The sequence below is a fragment of the Achroia grisella genome, unplaced genomic scaffold (genome assembly GCF_030625045.1).
Source record: "Achroia grisella isolate CSIRO2021 unplaced genomic scaffold, CSIRO_AGI_Agris_v1 utg779, whole genome shotgun sequence".
NCBI classification, from domain to species: domain Eukaryota; kingdom Metazoa; phylum Arthropoda; class Insecta; order Lepidoptera; family Pyralidae; genus Achroia; species Achroia grisella.
Window position 1 is genome coordinate 3,388,195 of NW_026713019.1, and position 18,804 is coordinate 3,406,998.

Sequence of the window (18,804 nt, forward strand, 5' to 3'; positions counted from 1 at the left end):
AATGTACATGTTGTAATTAAAAGATTCCAGACAAACCTAGAGAACCAAAACTGAATGAAAAAGCACCGGAGATGCCAGAAATTATTTTGGATCTTGATGAAATTATTGAAAATGTAAGTAATATAGAACTTTTAAATATATTTTGTGTGCTAAATGACTGGGACCAAAGATTATAAAGAGATGTTTGATATGATTTATTAAATTGGTTGGTATAATATGGTGTTTAATATATATAAATGTTGTTATTTCTTTTGTAGTCTCAAAGTGGCAGCACCAAAGAATATATTTCAAATGAAGGAAAGAAATGTAATAAAAAAAGAAAGGTACCCAAATAAATTTATACACAATAAAATACAAATATTTTTTATAATTAAATAATTGTTTTTTTTTTTATTATACAGCTCACAAATACAAACAATTATATACAAAAAATAGCTGATACAGAGATCAAGAACAAAAATGAATTACATAATATACAAATGGATAATGAAAGAAAGAAAGCAAGAAATTTAGACTTGGAGTATGAAATTCTACAACAAAAATTGATATTTTATAGAAAGAAAAACAATCCAAGTATGTAGACAACTTGTAACAAGTTAAATATAAAATATAGTAAACAAAGTAAATTAACATAATTTATTTTATTAAAAATTATTTTGTATAAATGTATCCAAAATATATCGAGAGTGTCTTCTTACAGCACCATTGCCCATTCCTTCATCAATTTGATGTTGTGATTGAATGGTAACCTCTTCAAGATTCTCATATTCTGAAATTAATAATATTATTACTTTACAGGCCCATAATTTATTGAAAAATATAATGTATTGCTACTTATCAAAACACAGCTTAAACAACAAGGATTAGAAACATGTCTGTATAACTATATTCAATGGATGACTGTGACTGCATCATATATCAGAAGATATAAATAACAACAATGTATAAACTACATTAAAACTTTGTCCTTTACACATAATCTGGATAAATAGTTTGAAAGTTACATATTCATAGCAGACCTGTGAGGCTTCAAAAATAATTAATTCTGGAAGATTTTTACAAAAATACATTTTCATATGAAGTCACAGGCAACCGCTAGTTGTAATAATTGTGTAACAGTGCAAATTATGAATGCACTGAAGTTGATAATCATTTCATAGTAAACAAATTAGTGTTTGTACAGAAACTTGTATAGTAAATTTTTTGTAAAAATTGTGTTTATTAAATAATATTGAAAAAATAAAGTAGTGTTTCATTAAAAGAATTACCTAATATATCGTCATTCCTACTAATAGCGATATTGTGGAGCACAGCTAAAGCCACTATAACTGCCTTTCCATTTTCCAGCGATACACTTAATCCATGTAGTAAACATTGGAATCTCTGTTTCCACACTCCAAAACATCTTTCCACACTATTCCGTGTTTTGATATGGGCAGAGTTATACCTTTCTTCCTTTCTACATACAGGATGCAAAATTGGTGTAAAAAGGTAGGGCAGAAGTGGATACCCTGAGTCACCGAGTAAACGTCCTCTAAAGTGACCATTATTAAACCTTTCTTTTATAATTGACTCAGTAAATATTCTACTGTCATGAGTACTGCCCCTCCATCTTGCTACAACATCTCTTATTACAAGTTTTGCATCACAGACAACCTAAAATCAAAATAATTAAGTACTTTATACATTACTAGTACATATATATATATATAAACCTTCCTCTTGAATCTATTATAACCCCCCTTCAACATGCATTGTATAGTTTTAATGTGACTTTGTTTTATACTATGTAATGATAATTAGTTAATCAAACAATATAGATATGTTTTACACATAATACATAATTTTATCACCTGCACATTCAAAGAATAATATCCTTTTCTATTTATGTAATATTGGGCTGCATCACCACCTGTTTTTTTAATTTTAATATGGGTACAGTCTATAGCCCCTGTAACCCCTGGAAAACCAGCCAGACTTTCAAAATTTGTCATACAAGACCGTTCCTCTGTGACAGTTTCTGGCATTTTTATAAAAGTGGAAGCAAGCTGAGCAATTGCCTTTGCCACCCTACTACATATCCTACTAACTGTGGGTTGACTGAGTCCATGAAGATCAGCACAATCATCCTGAACCTATGAAATGAAAGATATCAAGATTAATTATGAGTTTGAATTGTATGAAAACTTACATTATCCTATATATATATATATATAAATATATGATTGATGAATGTATTGTAAAAAAACTTACCTCTCTTCGTCCCCAACACCTCAAAGCAGTTAATACTTGCAACTCTGGAGAAACGGCACCACCTCTGGGATCTTGTTTTAGTTGATCGTACACCAAGGAAATTATATATCGAGCAGTACTTTTATTGAATCGGTATTTATATTTAAAGCACTTATCTGGTAAAAGAAATGGATTGACTTTTTTTTTAAATGTTTTTTTTTTGACGATTTCTTGACATATCAATTAAATTAATTGTAGAAATAGTCGTAATTGCTTCCATTTTATTAATTAACGGAATAATTATTTCACAATTTTTAGGTTAAAATGCCGCTAAAGTAGGGAGTTGGCTCTGTTAACTTTATAGGCTCGCTATTTGACGTTTTAACTTTATCGGACCGCTATAGAGCGTTTATGAATAACGTTTTTCACTATCAGAGGTTTATCATAGGTTTATAGAGGGTTTATAGAACTGATTGCTAATGAACAGTTATAAGAGCTTTATAGAGCGTTTATAAATAGAGATTTTTATAAAGCCTTTATAGCTCTGTTATAGTGGGCTTATAAAGGCTTCTTAAGTTTTATGAATAACACCGTTACAGTAGATACAACGAGCGGCAGACAGGTCAACAGCCCTCGATTGCCATCGTGCTTGTGGACCAATTGGAATTTTGCAGTAAATGGAATTTCCAAGGGATTATGCAATAAAAGTTATCGTTTTGTTCTAATTTAGACTTGTTATGTATTAAAACATACCTACTTAATAATGATATAAGTGCATTATGATTTGTACACTGATGGGTAAAATATTTGATACGAAGAACGAATCCAACAACTTGACCGATTATTCCCGCAATGAGGTGGCATTGGCGGGTGGCGGGTGGAGTGCCTCAGCGCCTCTGCCACCGACCGACCGCGGCGAACGAGTAGGTACGTGATATCGGCGCTCGTGCCCCACAACAAACTGCTTACTGGACGTGTTACGTAGGCGTCTGTGCCGCGATGTAGTCTGTATGTACCAATATTATATGTCTACTTGTGTGCATACCTATCCAAGCCAAGCACCGTACGTGATAAACTTGTGTGCATAAGTGAAAAATATGGCTAACAGGAATTAGGCACCATTTTAAAACCTAATCTATTCGCCACCTATTTACAGCGTTGCAATGTCTACAGAATATTAATCATTAAATACTACTACTTCATAATATTAAATGCTGGTAAAATCTTCAATAAATTTTACCTATTTACGTAGGTATTAATTTCTTTATTACACAACAAACCAAGTATTTGGTTTTTTTTTCACTCTTAAAATTATATAATATATTAGTTACATACGGGTAGTACGGTAGTAAACTACTAGATGAATTTGACTAAAAGCATTAAATGTGCTCAAAATACCAGAGTCAAAAGATTCTAAATTATTACCTAATAACTCGTATAACTAAAGCAAACGTATAGAATAAAAATTGCTATTCAAAACAAATATTTTTTTTTTATATTATCTAATTTATCGGGATGAAAACATATTTACGTCATAAAATCAAAATGGGTTTGTATAATACCGCTTCAGGTCTACTAGAAATATGAAAGATTATAAATAAAACATATTACGTCAAATCTTTACGGTGTGTAATTATACAGTTAAAATTATAGATGTATAATAACATCACTGTATTATGTATACAACATATAAAAAATTGGAAATTAGAATGTATCAAGTACTTCAAATAAAAATTAAGCCTTGACATGAAAAAAAAATAAAATTGGTGATTTACTTACAATAATTAATAAGTAATAAAAAAATATTTTCACAAACAAAATACTTCAACCAAATATCGAGACTAATAGAATATAATACTTATTGTAAATTTAATCTTTTTGCGAGATAAACAGCTGATAAATAATTAATGAATATAGAATACAAATAAATATCTACAAAATATTTGATTATTAAAATAACGATAACAGAAGTAACAAGACAGAATTCAAAATGAGTGTAAGCTCTGAAAGCACAGAGAAGATTGCAAAAAAAACATTAGGTACTGAATTCACATTTTTTTATTTTGTATAAACTACTTGGTGCACTAACTAGCCGAGTCAGTAACGAATGCAGAAAGAGACATAAGCTGGCCTGGGCATATTAGCATTAACGGCGGAACGTTGCCGCTCTGTATGTACTCCCTTCGGTGCCTCTTGCCCCCCTCTCCTGTATAGTGCCACCTCCTGCCTGTATTAAGCTGGCAACAAAAGTCTCTAGCGAGCGAAACATTTCGATTGGATCAAAACGATAAGGAAAATAAAGGACGGCCACGTGATACAGACAAAGTTAATAACATACAAGTTTCACCTATTGCTGAAGGCTAACCTGACGTAATATTCCAACCGTAGATAACAAAATTCACTATAAGTAAAATTAAACACTTTTATAATTGTAGAAATTGTTACATTGCAGTAAATATCAAATACGATACATATTTTCGGATCAATTAATTAAGACAATAATAAATTAGACAACAATAATCAAAGTATTACAAACTGTAGCCCGCATCTGCATCAATTTACAAATCAACCAATGATTGGCCTGCGCTATGTTTATTGTCGCGTCTATTTTTAGCGTGTCTACCTAGCATCAGGCGAATGGAAAGTTAGCGAGTTGCCAATGCACGTAGATAGGTAAGTACTTATTATTTATGTAGATATTAATTTACTTACAAGCTACAATAAATAAGCGTACAAGGCAATACTTATTGTCGAGCTGAATATTTTATCGCTAACATTATCACAATATTGCTTCACCACGAAAACCTAGATAATTTTTATTCATTATACTAATAACTACTATTACATGTTTGATTCAGTTCTACCTACACTTACGACTTATAATATTTTATGAGTAACTATGTGAACATAAACCAACAAAGCGTAGTCCAAGAATCACTATTGATCACACACATCGTTGCCTACTACTGCATCACATGAGGAACCACAGTCCAGATATATAGTTAATAAAATATTGGCAATTTTTTTTTCAGTTATAAATCAAATTTTGTATAACTCTAAAACATAAATCATTCTCAAAACAAAAAGTATCATATGCAGATGATGAGTAATCTAAAAGACTTAACACAAGATATCTAAATCATCGATAGCTATTATTATTTTATATCGTTGAAACCCGTTGACAAAATAGCAGGTAGCTGATATGATTTCACTGATATTCTTAAGGCCAAAAAGAACGAAAACTTAAAGAAATCGCAAATAATAGATATAGTAGTAATGAAATATGTTATACAATGATATACTGTAAATTTGATTTTGTAGTTTATACTGAGACAAAAACATGTAAATAAATTTTAATGACAAATTCAAATAATGTAATGTAAATAAAAAAAAGCATATAATATTAGGTACATAGATTTCAACTAGGTATCAGGGGCGTATGCATTACTGCGCCGCAGGAACTGCGTCTCAATGTGAAAGACAATCAATACTCAGTCACATCTCTGTCCCGCATTCATTGTGGAAGCGCAGTTCTGCGGACCCCAAAATCCCCTCTTCCGGTGCGGCGTTCAGCCGCGTGCTGTTTAACCCAATTTTCTAGTGCGAGGGGTGTACAGGGTGAGAGGTGAGAAAAGGGAGGGTTCGGCGCAACTTCAACCACAAGTGTGCAAGCCTCAACTAGGAACTATAGGAGTTTAACCTTTACGTGAAATATTGATTATTTCTGTTAGATTGCATTGACTAGTCTCAATATTGTATTCAAACTTGCCGAAAAAATATACGTTTTATATCTATTTAATTATTTTACTTACTTCTTTTTAATTATTTATTTCATGAATGACGAAGGAATATTAGTAATATGCATTATATATTTTGTATTTAAATGGAAATTATTATTTAACAAATTTAGATTGTATTTGATGTATATGCATAACTAAATTTCGAATTACTTATATTTATTGTTCACTAATTGCTTCCTGCAAAAATGGTATGATTTAAGCTAAATTATGTATCTATATATGAAGTTAATAAAGTCAGTGTTATTGATATAGCAGTAACAATATCCATTTCAATTCTAAAAGTATAAACGAACACGTATAACAATCGCATATAGAAAAATTTTGGTCAATTCTTGATAACACAATAACACTGTAGCAAAATTCATCCAATGTGTATGCTTTCAATTTACCAAGTTTATTCACCGATAAGATAATGTTATATCTCACGTGAAGGTTTTCTACAGAATTTGTGTCGTAATCTTATATCTATAATATAGTAATACAGTGCACATTCTATTTATATAAGGTACCTACGTTCTGCGCCATACACAATTAAGTAACGGTGATATAATTACTATAAAATGAGTGGGGATAGTAAATACACCGTTGATACAGAACGAAGACTTAATGCTGGAAACGGTATGAATAACGTTACATTGAAGATATTCGGCACCAACGTTGTCTCTACGGTATTGAAGTTTCTATAGAAGGTAATAAAAGGAAAGGAAAAAGCTCTGGAAATAAATAATTTGTACACTCAACTTGTAATAATTGTATTATGAACACAATCCAAATTCTGTTCATAATACAAGTGTCCTAGCGTCGTTATTGGCACCCTCAATGCTGAGGGTAGTAGTAGACATTTGGATATAGCTTACAATAATATTGATCCAATTGGACAACGTCGAAAGCTTTTGGGGTCAACAAACCAGTACGAATTTATGACGTTTCTCTATGATTAAGTAGATGATTATAAAGGTTTTTTTTTACAAATTTACTCTATTCCTTGTAAAGTATAAGTCAATGTAAATACAATATCTGTATTCAATCAATGATTCGCCATCTCCTAGCAATCTAATAGTCATTTCTTAGTCCTTCATAAAAATCGTAGTGCAGAATGAAAATTTAATAGCACCACTAAAGTGAAATATAAAATAAACTTGGCTAACGACGAGCGTGGCGGGCATGCGCAGCGCTCCATTCACAATATGACGTGTCATAAGATGCCGCCGCACCGTACACCACCGGCATTCCCATTCGAATGTTTAGTGAACATTTCTAACAAAACCATATATTTATGATTTAGATTATTACATCGTTATGATATGATGATCTGAAGTGACATTTAATCTAGATGATCTTCGAAGAAGTGAAGCGGCACGGGCGGCACAGTGGGTCAGGCGAGCCAGTACGGACGGACCTTGCAATGTCGCGGCGTGACGCTCAGCTGACGAGCCGCCCGCCGCGCCGCCGCCGCCACCGGTTGTCGCGCCATTCCGCCCCGGCCCCGCTTTCGGCGCGTTCATTGCCTCCGCGGCTGCTGGCGCGAGTGGACGTTTCGTATGCTACTATCATCACGTAAATTCAAAGCCAAACTACGACGAAATATGTACGAGTACATCGAGCACCGAAGCGGATCATCGGCGAATGTGTTACGTTGTGAAAACTTATGATCGATCGTTAATGTGTGTGCTACGTGCGTCTAGATAAATTTAGTTATGCTGGAGTGTGGTGACGACCGGTGCGAAAGGTCGGGCTGTGTAAAAATAACTGCGGAACCGGGCGGCTAAGCGGTGCGGTGGAATGAGGTTTGACGGCACATTGTAGCCGAGGCGGGGCGAGGCCGTGTGCGCCATGTTATAATTTCCCTTCGCGTCGAGTGTGCAAACCGACTGACTGAACACTGCGCTGTGCCTACTTCTCTTTCTCTCAGTGCGAATTAAGTATGCCTGTCGTACGAGATACGACTCTTCCAGCTCTGCCTCTAATCTATGTACCTCTGGCTACACTAGATACATGCAATACATAAACGTATATCTACGTACAAACGAGTTTATATATCGGATCAACCGACCGGCGTACTTGTACACCTACATAGTGGATTCCAAACAAATGCTCGATGTTGAATGCCAACTGGTTATGTTCGATGCAGAAATTAACGTCACGTATTACAATTCAATAACTGAATAAGCAAACAGCAAAATATACATTAAAAGGTACTTAGACGACACCTACATATTATATATTGTCATTATGATTGTATAGGTAGATAGATAACTACGTAAATACGCATACTCAGTAAACATTCTCGGTCATGTCTTTTTATAATAAATGATCCATAAAGCTGACAAAATATGTATGGTAACTTAAAAATGTAATGGTAATTAATTATCTTTTTATAATATATTAATTAAAAGGTAATATAGATGAAAATAATCAGCAGATCATATAGAAAAACAAAATATAGGTAGATAAAAATGTAAGTACATTATTTGTATATATTTTATGAACTAACTGGTTAAGTTACACACGATAGAAAGCTTCAAATTAACATTTCAAAATCCTGAAATGTGTCCGCGATCGACTTATTTCATAGGTACAAAAACATTTTAGAGTACCAGTCGATATCTTCTCTAAAATTTAACGTATTTTGTTTGTTGATGACAAACAAGCGTTAATAATAAATTAAAAAAGTCGTTTAGTCAACTACTTTTTCAACACATACCTACTAACTATACTACACTATAACGGTTAGCCAATCTTTTTTGTATACTTAAATAATCGTTTCGAAAACACCATATATGTATATAATAACAACATACTTCTAAAAAATCCTAACCTAGTCTGTCTACAATATCTATTTAGCTGTGTGAGTGTGAGATACCAGTGACCCAAAACAGATACAAAATTAAAAAAATAGTCAAAAAGAACTACGTAACTACATGCTTTGATTTAGTTTCAAGTGGCTTCGTAATATAGAAGTCGGCATTCGACATCGGCCGCGGGCACGGCGCGTGTCGCTGACCCCGCGGCCGGGCGGCACCGAGTCACACGGTAGGCGGGCCGCTCGCACGCTACGGGACGAATAGACCTAACTGGCACACTTGCACTACACAGGTTCACTGGTAAAAGGTTTTTTTTAAGGAAAGACCATGGTATGGTGCATTCGCTTGCACCAACGGTATACGCTGGTGGAGGATAAGTATGAGGTTTAGTCAGTTCGCCCATCGTGGCAAATTCACCACGGATAAACAATGGTTTCCAGGAAGAACCGCGTGGAAGTCAACCGGACGTGGTACTTCACTACTAGTGGATTATTAACCCCGTTGGTTAATAATCCACATCCAAGCAGCTTGCTCTGTAAGCTGGTCGAGTGCAGATTAGGCATGGAAATTACAGAATAAGATGCATGACATCTTAATCCTCTGGAATGACAACGCGTGAGGTATCACAGATGTTACATGATAACATGATGTAATAAGTGCTGTTGATGTAAAAAGTAGAAAAGCGATGGTTACCGCTTACCATTAGGTGGGCCGTTGACTTATATGCCCAATATTCCAATACATAAGAAATCAATTCATTTTCATTGTACACTATAATTTTTATGTAACTGTCATCCGCAGATTCGTCGGCACAAACCCTATTTCACCCCTGCTAGATTATTTTTTGGGATAAAAGGTCCTATGTCGTCCTCGTAAAACGGTCGTATCAAATATCAGTAGTATCCAATCAGCCGTTTTGTCATAAAAGTGTAACAAAGAGAGCAACATACAATTCCACGTTTATACATTAGTATGGATAGAATTTTAAGATGGTAATTGCACTACTACTTCTACTCTTTCTCTCTTCAAAGTCCAAAGTACAATTCTAAAAATTATGATGTAAATACATAACAATTGTAAGGAACAATTGTATTTATATTTATTTTTTATATAGTTACTAAACCAATAGTCATTAATTATGACAAGCGATGTTTAACTGCTCGAAGATCTATCAGTGTCATTAATCAATAATTCAAGCAGCTATAAAAATGTCGAAATTAAATAAACATTTATAATATCTACTATATTAATAGTAGGTAGGTATCCAATTCAATATTTAGTCTCATCAAACAATAAAATTAGACTAGGTACATTAGAGAAGCTATAGTAACTATTGTTAGGTATAGAATAACCCTATATTATTTTTATAAGACAATAAGTCTATATTCGCATGAGAGTAATTTAACACAATATATTTAAAATAATTTTAATATTCTTGGGAAAATATGTCAAATTTAAATTACCTATCTATCGGTATAGTAAGTATCCTTAACCGTTAGGAGTGGCATTGTAAATTGGCAATTTAATACATTTTAAAAGTTTATCACAAACTAGTTTAGACGACGTGTATTTTATATGAACCGTAGGTACATATACTATATGTTGACTTGTAAAACAACTATTTATAGTTTTGTTTATATTACGTGTACGCCTGTGCTGTCGAAATACCTACTCAACGATTAATAATGAGTATACACACAAAACTACACAAATAAAGAAGTAATAAATACAATGTATTACAGATTTACAGTAGTAGTAATGGGTAAAACAAACTTATATCCAATAATAGTTTCAACTTCCAAAAGAGGACATACAGGCGAAATATGCTTTGGTGTAATTTTGATTCATCGATGTATTAAAAAATTAAATTTATATTTTGACTACGCTCCGAAAGTTTAGTTTCATGAGTATTATAACGGGCGTTTAATATTATGTATATTTGTTCAGAATTAAACCAGGTTATTCATGTAACGTGATAGCGCTCTTAGGTATACCGTGTGGCTTTTTAGTATATAGATAGATAAGAATCCCATACTCCCTCGAGTCATCCCTCTGGGGTATTTGGAAAAATTTTCACACGATTAAAATAAAAGTATACGTATAATAATTAACGTCATCCCCTGAAAGCAATTCTTTCAGTAACTATGTTAGTTAATTAGTATTTTAATAAAACTTTAATATATTTGAAAAAAAAAGAACATTATAATTAATAATTATGAAAACCAATGTAATAATTTGTGAATATACAGCATTTATTATTTGTAATTTGCAACGTAATGGAATGAAAGTATCGATTGATTGATGAACCGTGCCACAACACAAAATTATAACCATTTATTTAGTATTATTTAGTTAAATAGCTCACTAATTAAAAAGGAATGACGAAAAAGAAGAAATTAATGAAATTATAAAAGGTAGATTGTACTACAATCATTTTTACCCCAATATACCTAATAATAGAACGAAAACATAATACCACCCACACTTTACAAGAAAATCAATACTCCCTTATATCTTTGTCGACGAAAGCCTAATCGATATCAAGGTGACTGGCGTTGTAAACGTGGCATGACACTCCACAATAAGGTCTATTATTAACGTATGCCATCATGCAACGGCTCGTCACACACAAGTGTAAACCTACACAATCGCGATTTGTGAGTGTAGGAACTAAAATGGCGAAGGCTAAATTAATATTTAGAATGCGTGGCGTTAGCTTGGTTGTATAGTCAGTAGGAACAATTCGTATAGTATATTTATACGTAAAATACGCTTAGTTAACTCACCGTCTTACATTCGGAGGCTCGTTGAGTTTCTACTAGTATCTCCCTCGCGCTCACCTGCGAACACGCGATCAAGGCGCTCAGTGTAAATAAAAATAATAGACGAAAAGAATAAAGTGCACAGAATAAGAGCCAGAAAGTAGAATTAGGCAATATCAAACTAAAAGGGCGATGCAAGAACAGAAAATTTTGCTCATTCGAGTATTAAAAATACTCTATTCTATATATACACAAATTCTCATAGCACTTTGTAAACGTATTCATACCTATTAAACAAAAATTGATGAGGTTGTGTGGAGGGCAAAAGTAGTCTATTTTAATAAATCCGTGCACTTAGTACTCTTGCAAGAAATAACCAACTATTCAAACGTATAACATAAGTAAAAAGTTAAGTTTGTGATTATATCATAATTAACTACTATTGAATACCAGTGAGCACTTATTTATGTTATGGTCACAGATTCAAGGTCTGTGATTTTTGTACTCTATGATAATAATAAAGACAGACAAACATGATAAGCGTATGATTTACTAAGCAATTCGTATCGACACTTCGATAAAGCTCGGAACTTCTGACAGAGAGAGCACTAATCTGTTTGTAGGTCGATAAGTCACAAACGTGCATTTGCGAGCAGACTATTTATGTACACACCCGCCATCTTGTCGTCGAATGACGAAATCACTGTTTAATAGTCATCCCTCTCAAGTTCCGAAACTATATTCTTGCGGAACATAAAGACTACCAAGTACAGGTCTAATAAGTAGTTATATTATGTTCACCTACCTAGTGAAAGAAAGCGGTATTAGAATATTCCTTTACAGATCGACAGAAGCATACAATTGTTCACTAATTAAACTATTTGTTTCATTGAAATCATACTTGAAGCGACATTATCATAAGCCAAATCATTTGAATAATAAATAAAATTAAACAACGCACAAAACTGTTACCCTGTCGCACAGTGAATGACTCGTTGATAGGACAAGAGCGGGGCGAGACTTACAAACGGTGGGGACCTGACGGGGACGAGATATATTCTAATACAATTACCTACATATTTACTACATCACAACGCTATCTCACCAAGAACGCTCGTTTGAGCAAAAAAATAGCGGGACAGGTAGCTACACAACACACAGCCACAACAATAGATTAGCAATCACGTGACTTCAACATAATATTCCACTCGTTCATCTGCCAGCAATCGTAAGTCGATCATGTCCATGCTCGTATGAATTTCACGGACCGATTAACGATTACCATCGTCGACTTGTCCGGCACTCAAGCCGAGTCTCGAGAATAGTCTGTATTGCGTTGTACTTGTCACTCGTAATTATTTGAGGTACCTAGTTATAAGAGGTTTTAATTTTATTTGTAGACTTTTTATACCAATACATATTGAAAACCGGTTATTTACTGTCGTCAATACTATACATACTTTTAATAGTCTGGCATTTTAAAAACAAAATACAGAGTACAAAACTAACTGCTCCTTTTAGTTTTGACAAATAAAATCCCATATTGTTCTCAATTTATAAAAATGAATGCCTACAGTAACACAAGTCCTTTCCAATATAAATTTAGTACCAATTTTCCACTTTGCTGAACATAGGCTACTATAAATAATGATAATGATTGGATAGTTATTACGTGAACAGATATCTGTTTATCGTTTTTATTTTTCCATTAATGCGCGGCCATTTTATTTTGCACACGTACGCGCGAATATGGTACACGGTGACGTAGATCAATGATACATAACATAGCAACGTCCTCTGCTTGCGCTACCGATAATCTGAACAAACCGTTCCAACTGAGCGCAGGAAATATAAGAACAAAAGAATCGTTTCGAAAACAACAGCGTATTCGCCTTTGATTTCAACAAAGGCAGTCTCTTTCAATATATACATACATTATTGAAAGCGACTGCCTAGTACAAGAACTGGATGGAGCATAATAACGTGGCTCGTTATATTTATATGTATTAAACATATTTTAATGGTAGAATATATCGTACACATATCCGAATACCTTGTACTCCATGCGATTACAAATTAATAATACAACGTATTCCTAACCCTTTTCATAAAATTAGAATGGTGGTTACATAGAGACTCATCTTCTAAGTTATTAGTTAGCTGCACTGTCTACCGCAAACCGTAACGGAATAATACGTTGCTTTTTCTATTTCTATCTAAAGTACAGCAAGAAATATTTCAGACACAACCGACTTAGTCCGCAGATACAACACATGAAGCATCATGATCGATTGCAACATTAGTTAACTGCATCTATTCTGCCGCGTGATCCTCCGAAAAAAACACGCATTTTTAATTTAAATCTACAGCCCGAGGTCCGAGCCCGAGGCCCGAAAGCGTATATTAATATAAACATGAATAGAAATTCGGACTTAGATACAAAATTCATTTGTTAGGCCAGTGGTATCCTGCATGCGTTGCTAGTCTAGAGAACTAAGGTGTCGCATTGGTACCCTGTAATTATAGCCACACAAACGTATCTTACTAATAGCTTACAAAGCAAACTGCTTAGCTGCAGAAATAGAATCCACCACGCAGCGAGTTCCTTTTGTATACATCGGATAATATCAAATAAATATAAGAATAAAAACATTGTAATGGTTACTAATGACTTTTGTATATAGAAATATTGTTAACAAAAAAGTAAAAATTTCATAAAGTTTTTCATTTGCCTTTTAATTTTAATTAGCATGACGTTAATTCTAAAAATTCCTAAGATATGGAATTGCGTCATCTGAAACATCCTCATCCTCTACAGCGTTTAGAAAACAAAAGAGGCATATTATTTTTTATTTTGCCATAACTGCAGTTTTATGATTTCGCCATATCAGGACAACCTATATTACTGTTTCCCGAAGAAAATGTTTGGCGAACTGTAATGTGAGGGTAAATATGTTTACCCAGATATTTGCATAATTGTAAAAATACCTTCCAGATATTAATTATTTTATAATTGAATCTATCCATAGATGGTAATTGGTAACCGTCGTCTATAGGGTGGAAAGGGATTGTTAGTAATGTGGATTGATAACCCCATTGCTAGCAATGTACCATGTCAGGTTGACCTCCACGCGGTTCCCCCTGGAAACCATCGTGATAAATTCTTGGTGAATTTGTCACGATGGGCTAACTGACCTGACCTCATGCTCATCTTATCATACTCCACTGGTGTCCCGCCAGCGTAAACCGTTAGCGCAGGCGTGTGAGCCATTCCATTATCATCCATAAAAATAAAAAAACCGTCGTCTATAAACATGAATAACGCCAGGGGCATCACATCACCCCTCATGTTGTAGACTAAGATGCCATGCCTATTATCCTGTAATTTCATGGCCTTATGTGCCTTCAACCTAAACAAAGCTTGATGGGTGCAATAGTTGAGAATGAAATACCCACGCAGACGACTTCGTACAAAGTTTACCTTCAGTCTAAATACTACTCTCTATTAAACATAACTGACCTTGGCGCCTAGGAAGCGCGCTTCCAGCAGCTCCTGCTTGCGAGGATCGAGCGCCGCTTGGAAGTGCTCCATTTTGACGCCGGCACCTGCAGAGAAAAATTACAAATAAAAAATCTAACAACCACAATCTCCAAATATTATAAAAACATTGCTAAAATCATCTCAAGACTTCGTTAGTCATCACCATGTTTGTTGACTCTATGACGTATTACATCATGTATGTAATATGCGCAGTAATTTGCCAAATATTGCGGTACGTGTCTTACATGTGATTATACGCATATTTATTGTAAACTGGTAGTTATTCATATACTTCAAAAGTCTTTATAAAGATGGTACATACTTCGAATATTCAGAATTAACAATCAGTTGCATATTAGGAACCGAAACTTAAATGGCTAAAAAATGAAACCTTGTTCGACACAATCTTCTTGTAGTATTTACTTTTCCAGTTACAAACTTTTTAATATTGGAATTTAATTATATATACCAAAAAAAAGCAAATAGAGGGATTTGTAAATGTTATCGTACTCGTTCTAACATATTTTTAGGCCCTGACTACCTGAGCAATGCCGGTATGGGTATGGTATTATGTAAAAAGTTCCTTTTTTTTATTCTTTTTTAGAATCCATAGGTGTACCGGTTTTATGTGTGTGTTTCATGACATCTTTGCCAATTCTGTGCCGATTTAGATAATTGTTTCTGGAATCGGTTGAATGTATTATTATTGATGCTATAGATTCTTTTTTGCACGATTGAAGTTGTTTACTGTAGTATGTACCAACAGACTTGCACAGTGTATAGCAGCAGTACGAGTACAACGTGATGGCCATTGGAGTCAAACTCAAAGTTATCAAAGCCTCCGCTTTGATAACCATTATATTATAGTTTAAATAACTATTATTATACTACCTAAGTAATAGATGTTAGAGTAATAATATGTTAACATTGGAGGGAAAGGACTTATAGTAAAGGGGACAAAAGGCCCGATTATAAGCAATATTGTACATCGCTTGCGATAGGTTGCCCAGGTTTATCTCGACACGACCCCTATAATCCACGTTGGTTATCCCTGGCGAACTTGTCATTTTGGGCTAAATAACCTGATTTCATGTTCATACTGTCACGAATTAAACATTATGAATAGGCACATGCACTAATTCATAAACATAAAAAAAATGTATTAACGCTTTTGTACCTTGTCATCATTAAAATTATTGGTAACTAGCTTTGTTCGCGTTTTCAACCGCACGATATTTATAGCTTATGTGTTATTCTGCATATCTTGAAAACGAATTTACAATAAAATCATCCGTGAATCCGATGAACTAAGTGTATTAAATACAAACGAAATTTAAAAGTGAGAAAGTGTCGGTAAATGAAGAAAATAAATTAATATCCTCCTATTATGGATTATCACCAACGACAAGTCGAAAGAACGACGCAGTCAGTATCAAATTTGGGTACGATCGGTTCAAAACTTTTTAATATACAACCCAAGTCAATCCGAAAATCTGTCACTGCGCCTTCGTTACAATTTAATAAATTTTAATTTTTGTTCACACTATATTATACTTTGAAAATAAAACCCATCGTACCGTAACACCTATATTATATAAAGATATTCAAAATAAATAAATGTCATTGACAAATTTGTATCCAGTCCAAGCCCTCTTAGCACTTGGGGTCTAAAAACAGATTGGTTTATCACGCTAAAATAAATGTTAGGCAATATTACCAGCGTATATTTGAAATAATAAATTATTGAAATATTAAAATATTTGAAATTAATATCTAACAAAAAAAATCGTAATCCTTCAAATATAAAATAATAATACTATTTGTATTTTGATTACACTACTTGCAAGTTAAGTGGTAAGAGACAGTTAAGCAACCATATTGGGTAGGCGTATATTTTTTCTTAGTACCTACACTAGATAATCTAATCAAAATAATATCTTTGAATAATTTAGAGTGGGTACAAAGAATGTTCGTTCTATAAGAATTGGCAATGGGGGGGGTCGGGGGAGGGCTTTTGGCGCAGTATCTGGAGCAGACAGTCGAGTTGCGAGAAGTTAGGTACGGTTATTTATATATACATACATATTTATATACGTATATATGTTCAATGTACATATCGATCGCCTCCCCGGGCCACTCGCCACTATGATCTCACCTCCATCCTTTGCGACACCCTTCCTCCCTTACGCCTCTTCCTACCGCATCACCCCTGACGCCTGTTACTCTCGCTGTTGAGACTCGCCCGCGTGATTAATTTGTTTTTTTTTTCTTATTGAATTTAATATATTATATTCATTTTTTAAAAAGACAGAAACACACAAATTGACCTAAAAATGAATAAGGAATGTAATGTATATTAGTATTCGATGTAAAAAAAACTATTAATCGAAACAACGTAAAGTATGTATTTATTTTTACTAGGTATAGTATTGAATGATAAATAGCAAAATATAAAGGTAAAAAATATCGATAAATGGAGAACTTTTTATTGTCAGTCGTATTATAAGAAATGTTTTAACATGACTTATAAAATTTTAACATTTATCATAAATAAACAATAAAAAAAAGCCCCTTTTAACAAACTATGTACGGTTAGTACATAGTTTGTGTAATGTTCAAGCGCTACAGTAAGTACAAGTAGTACTAGTAGGAGTAACATCACGGGTTAGTTACGGGTGATGTTAGCAAATACCCACCTAGACCTACTACCACCCCAAAATTTTGTTGTTTGTTGGATTTTGTTCTTTCATATTTAATTTCAATATAAATTATATTGTAAATAATAAATTATATACTAATCTATGTAAGATTAGTATATAATTTATTATTTACAATAAAAAGTACTAGACTACCAACACTACAGTAGAACGATTATTACGATCGTTATTTTTTTTTAATTTAATATATATATGAACACACCTGAGATACCGAACTAATACTTAAAACTAAGTTTCATATAAGTAAAAAATATATAAATTCACATTTCCATACGACATTAATCTATCCATATTATAAAATAAAGTTACTTCCTTCCGCCACGTCTGCCTGTATTTTCACGGAAGTCCAAAAAACTACTGACTGTGGTTTCATGCGGTTTTAATACACAAGCAGATTCAATTCTGAAGAAGGTTGGGGTATAAATCGGTTTGAAGTTGTGTATACATTAAATAAAATACCCGAGCAAAGCCAGGGCGGGTCGCTAGTATGGGTGACTGGGAATGGTTGTGACAGGGTTAAGTAGATGTAGCGGCAACAATGGCAATAAACAAAAATGTTTGTCCTTCGATACGAGCACATGTGTATACTCCTATCATCTCGTACGAGATTTTGCTCTATGGATATAGATGATAAGATGATTAATTAGAGACCTTAATAGAGCCAATAAACGAAACTTTTTACTTCTTCCTACAAAGTTAAATGCTATGACATTGGCAACAGTATATAGAATGCTTTATTATTGAACAAATTAATATTCCGTTGTAGATTGCAAGTTGAAGTTGCCAGATAGCTCGAAGAACCGACAAGGAACCAAAGGAAAACCACTGGACCCGCACCAGACTAAGTGAAACAACGGCCATATATGTGTGTTCAATTGATTTATTATTATGTTAATCTATGTTTAGTAGTAGATTGTAAATGGTATAATTGAGGACAAAAAGTATTCA

The 18,804-nt window shown here is 33.6% G+C and overlaps 1 protein-coding gene across 1 annotated transcript in view; it reads right to left on the bottom strand.

Annotated features, from left to right (window-relative positions):
• Positions 1 to 18,804, bottom strand: part of LOC131850726 (serine/threonine-protein kinase tousled-like 2) — a 36,440-nt gene that overhangs the window by 14,626 nt on the left and 3,010 nt on the right. The window contains exons 2-3 of the mRNA XM_059201068.1: positions 15,119 to 15,204; positions 11,623 to 11,676 (exon numbers count right to left, since the gene is read on the bottom strand). Of these exons, the coding sequence (XP_059057051.1) occupies positions 11,623 to 11,676; positions 15,119 to 15,204 (140 nt within the window). The remainder of the gene's footprint in view (positions 1 to 11,622; positions 11,677 to 15,118; positions 15,205 to 18,804) is intronic.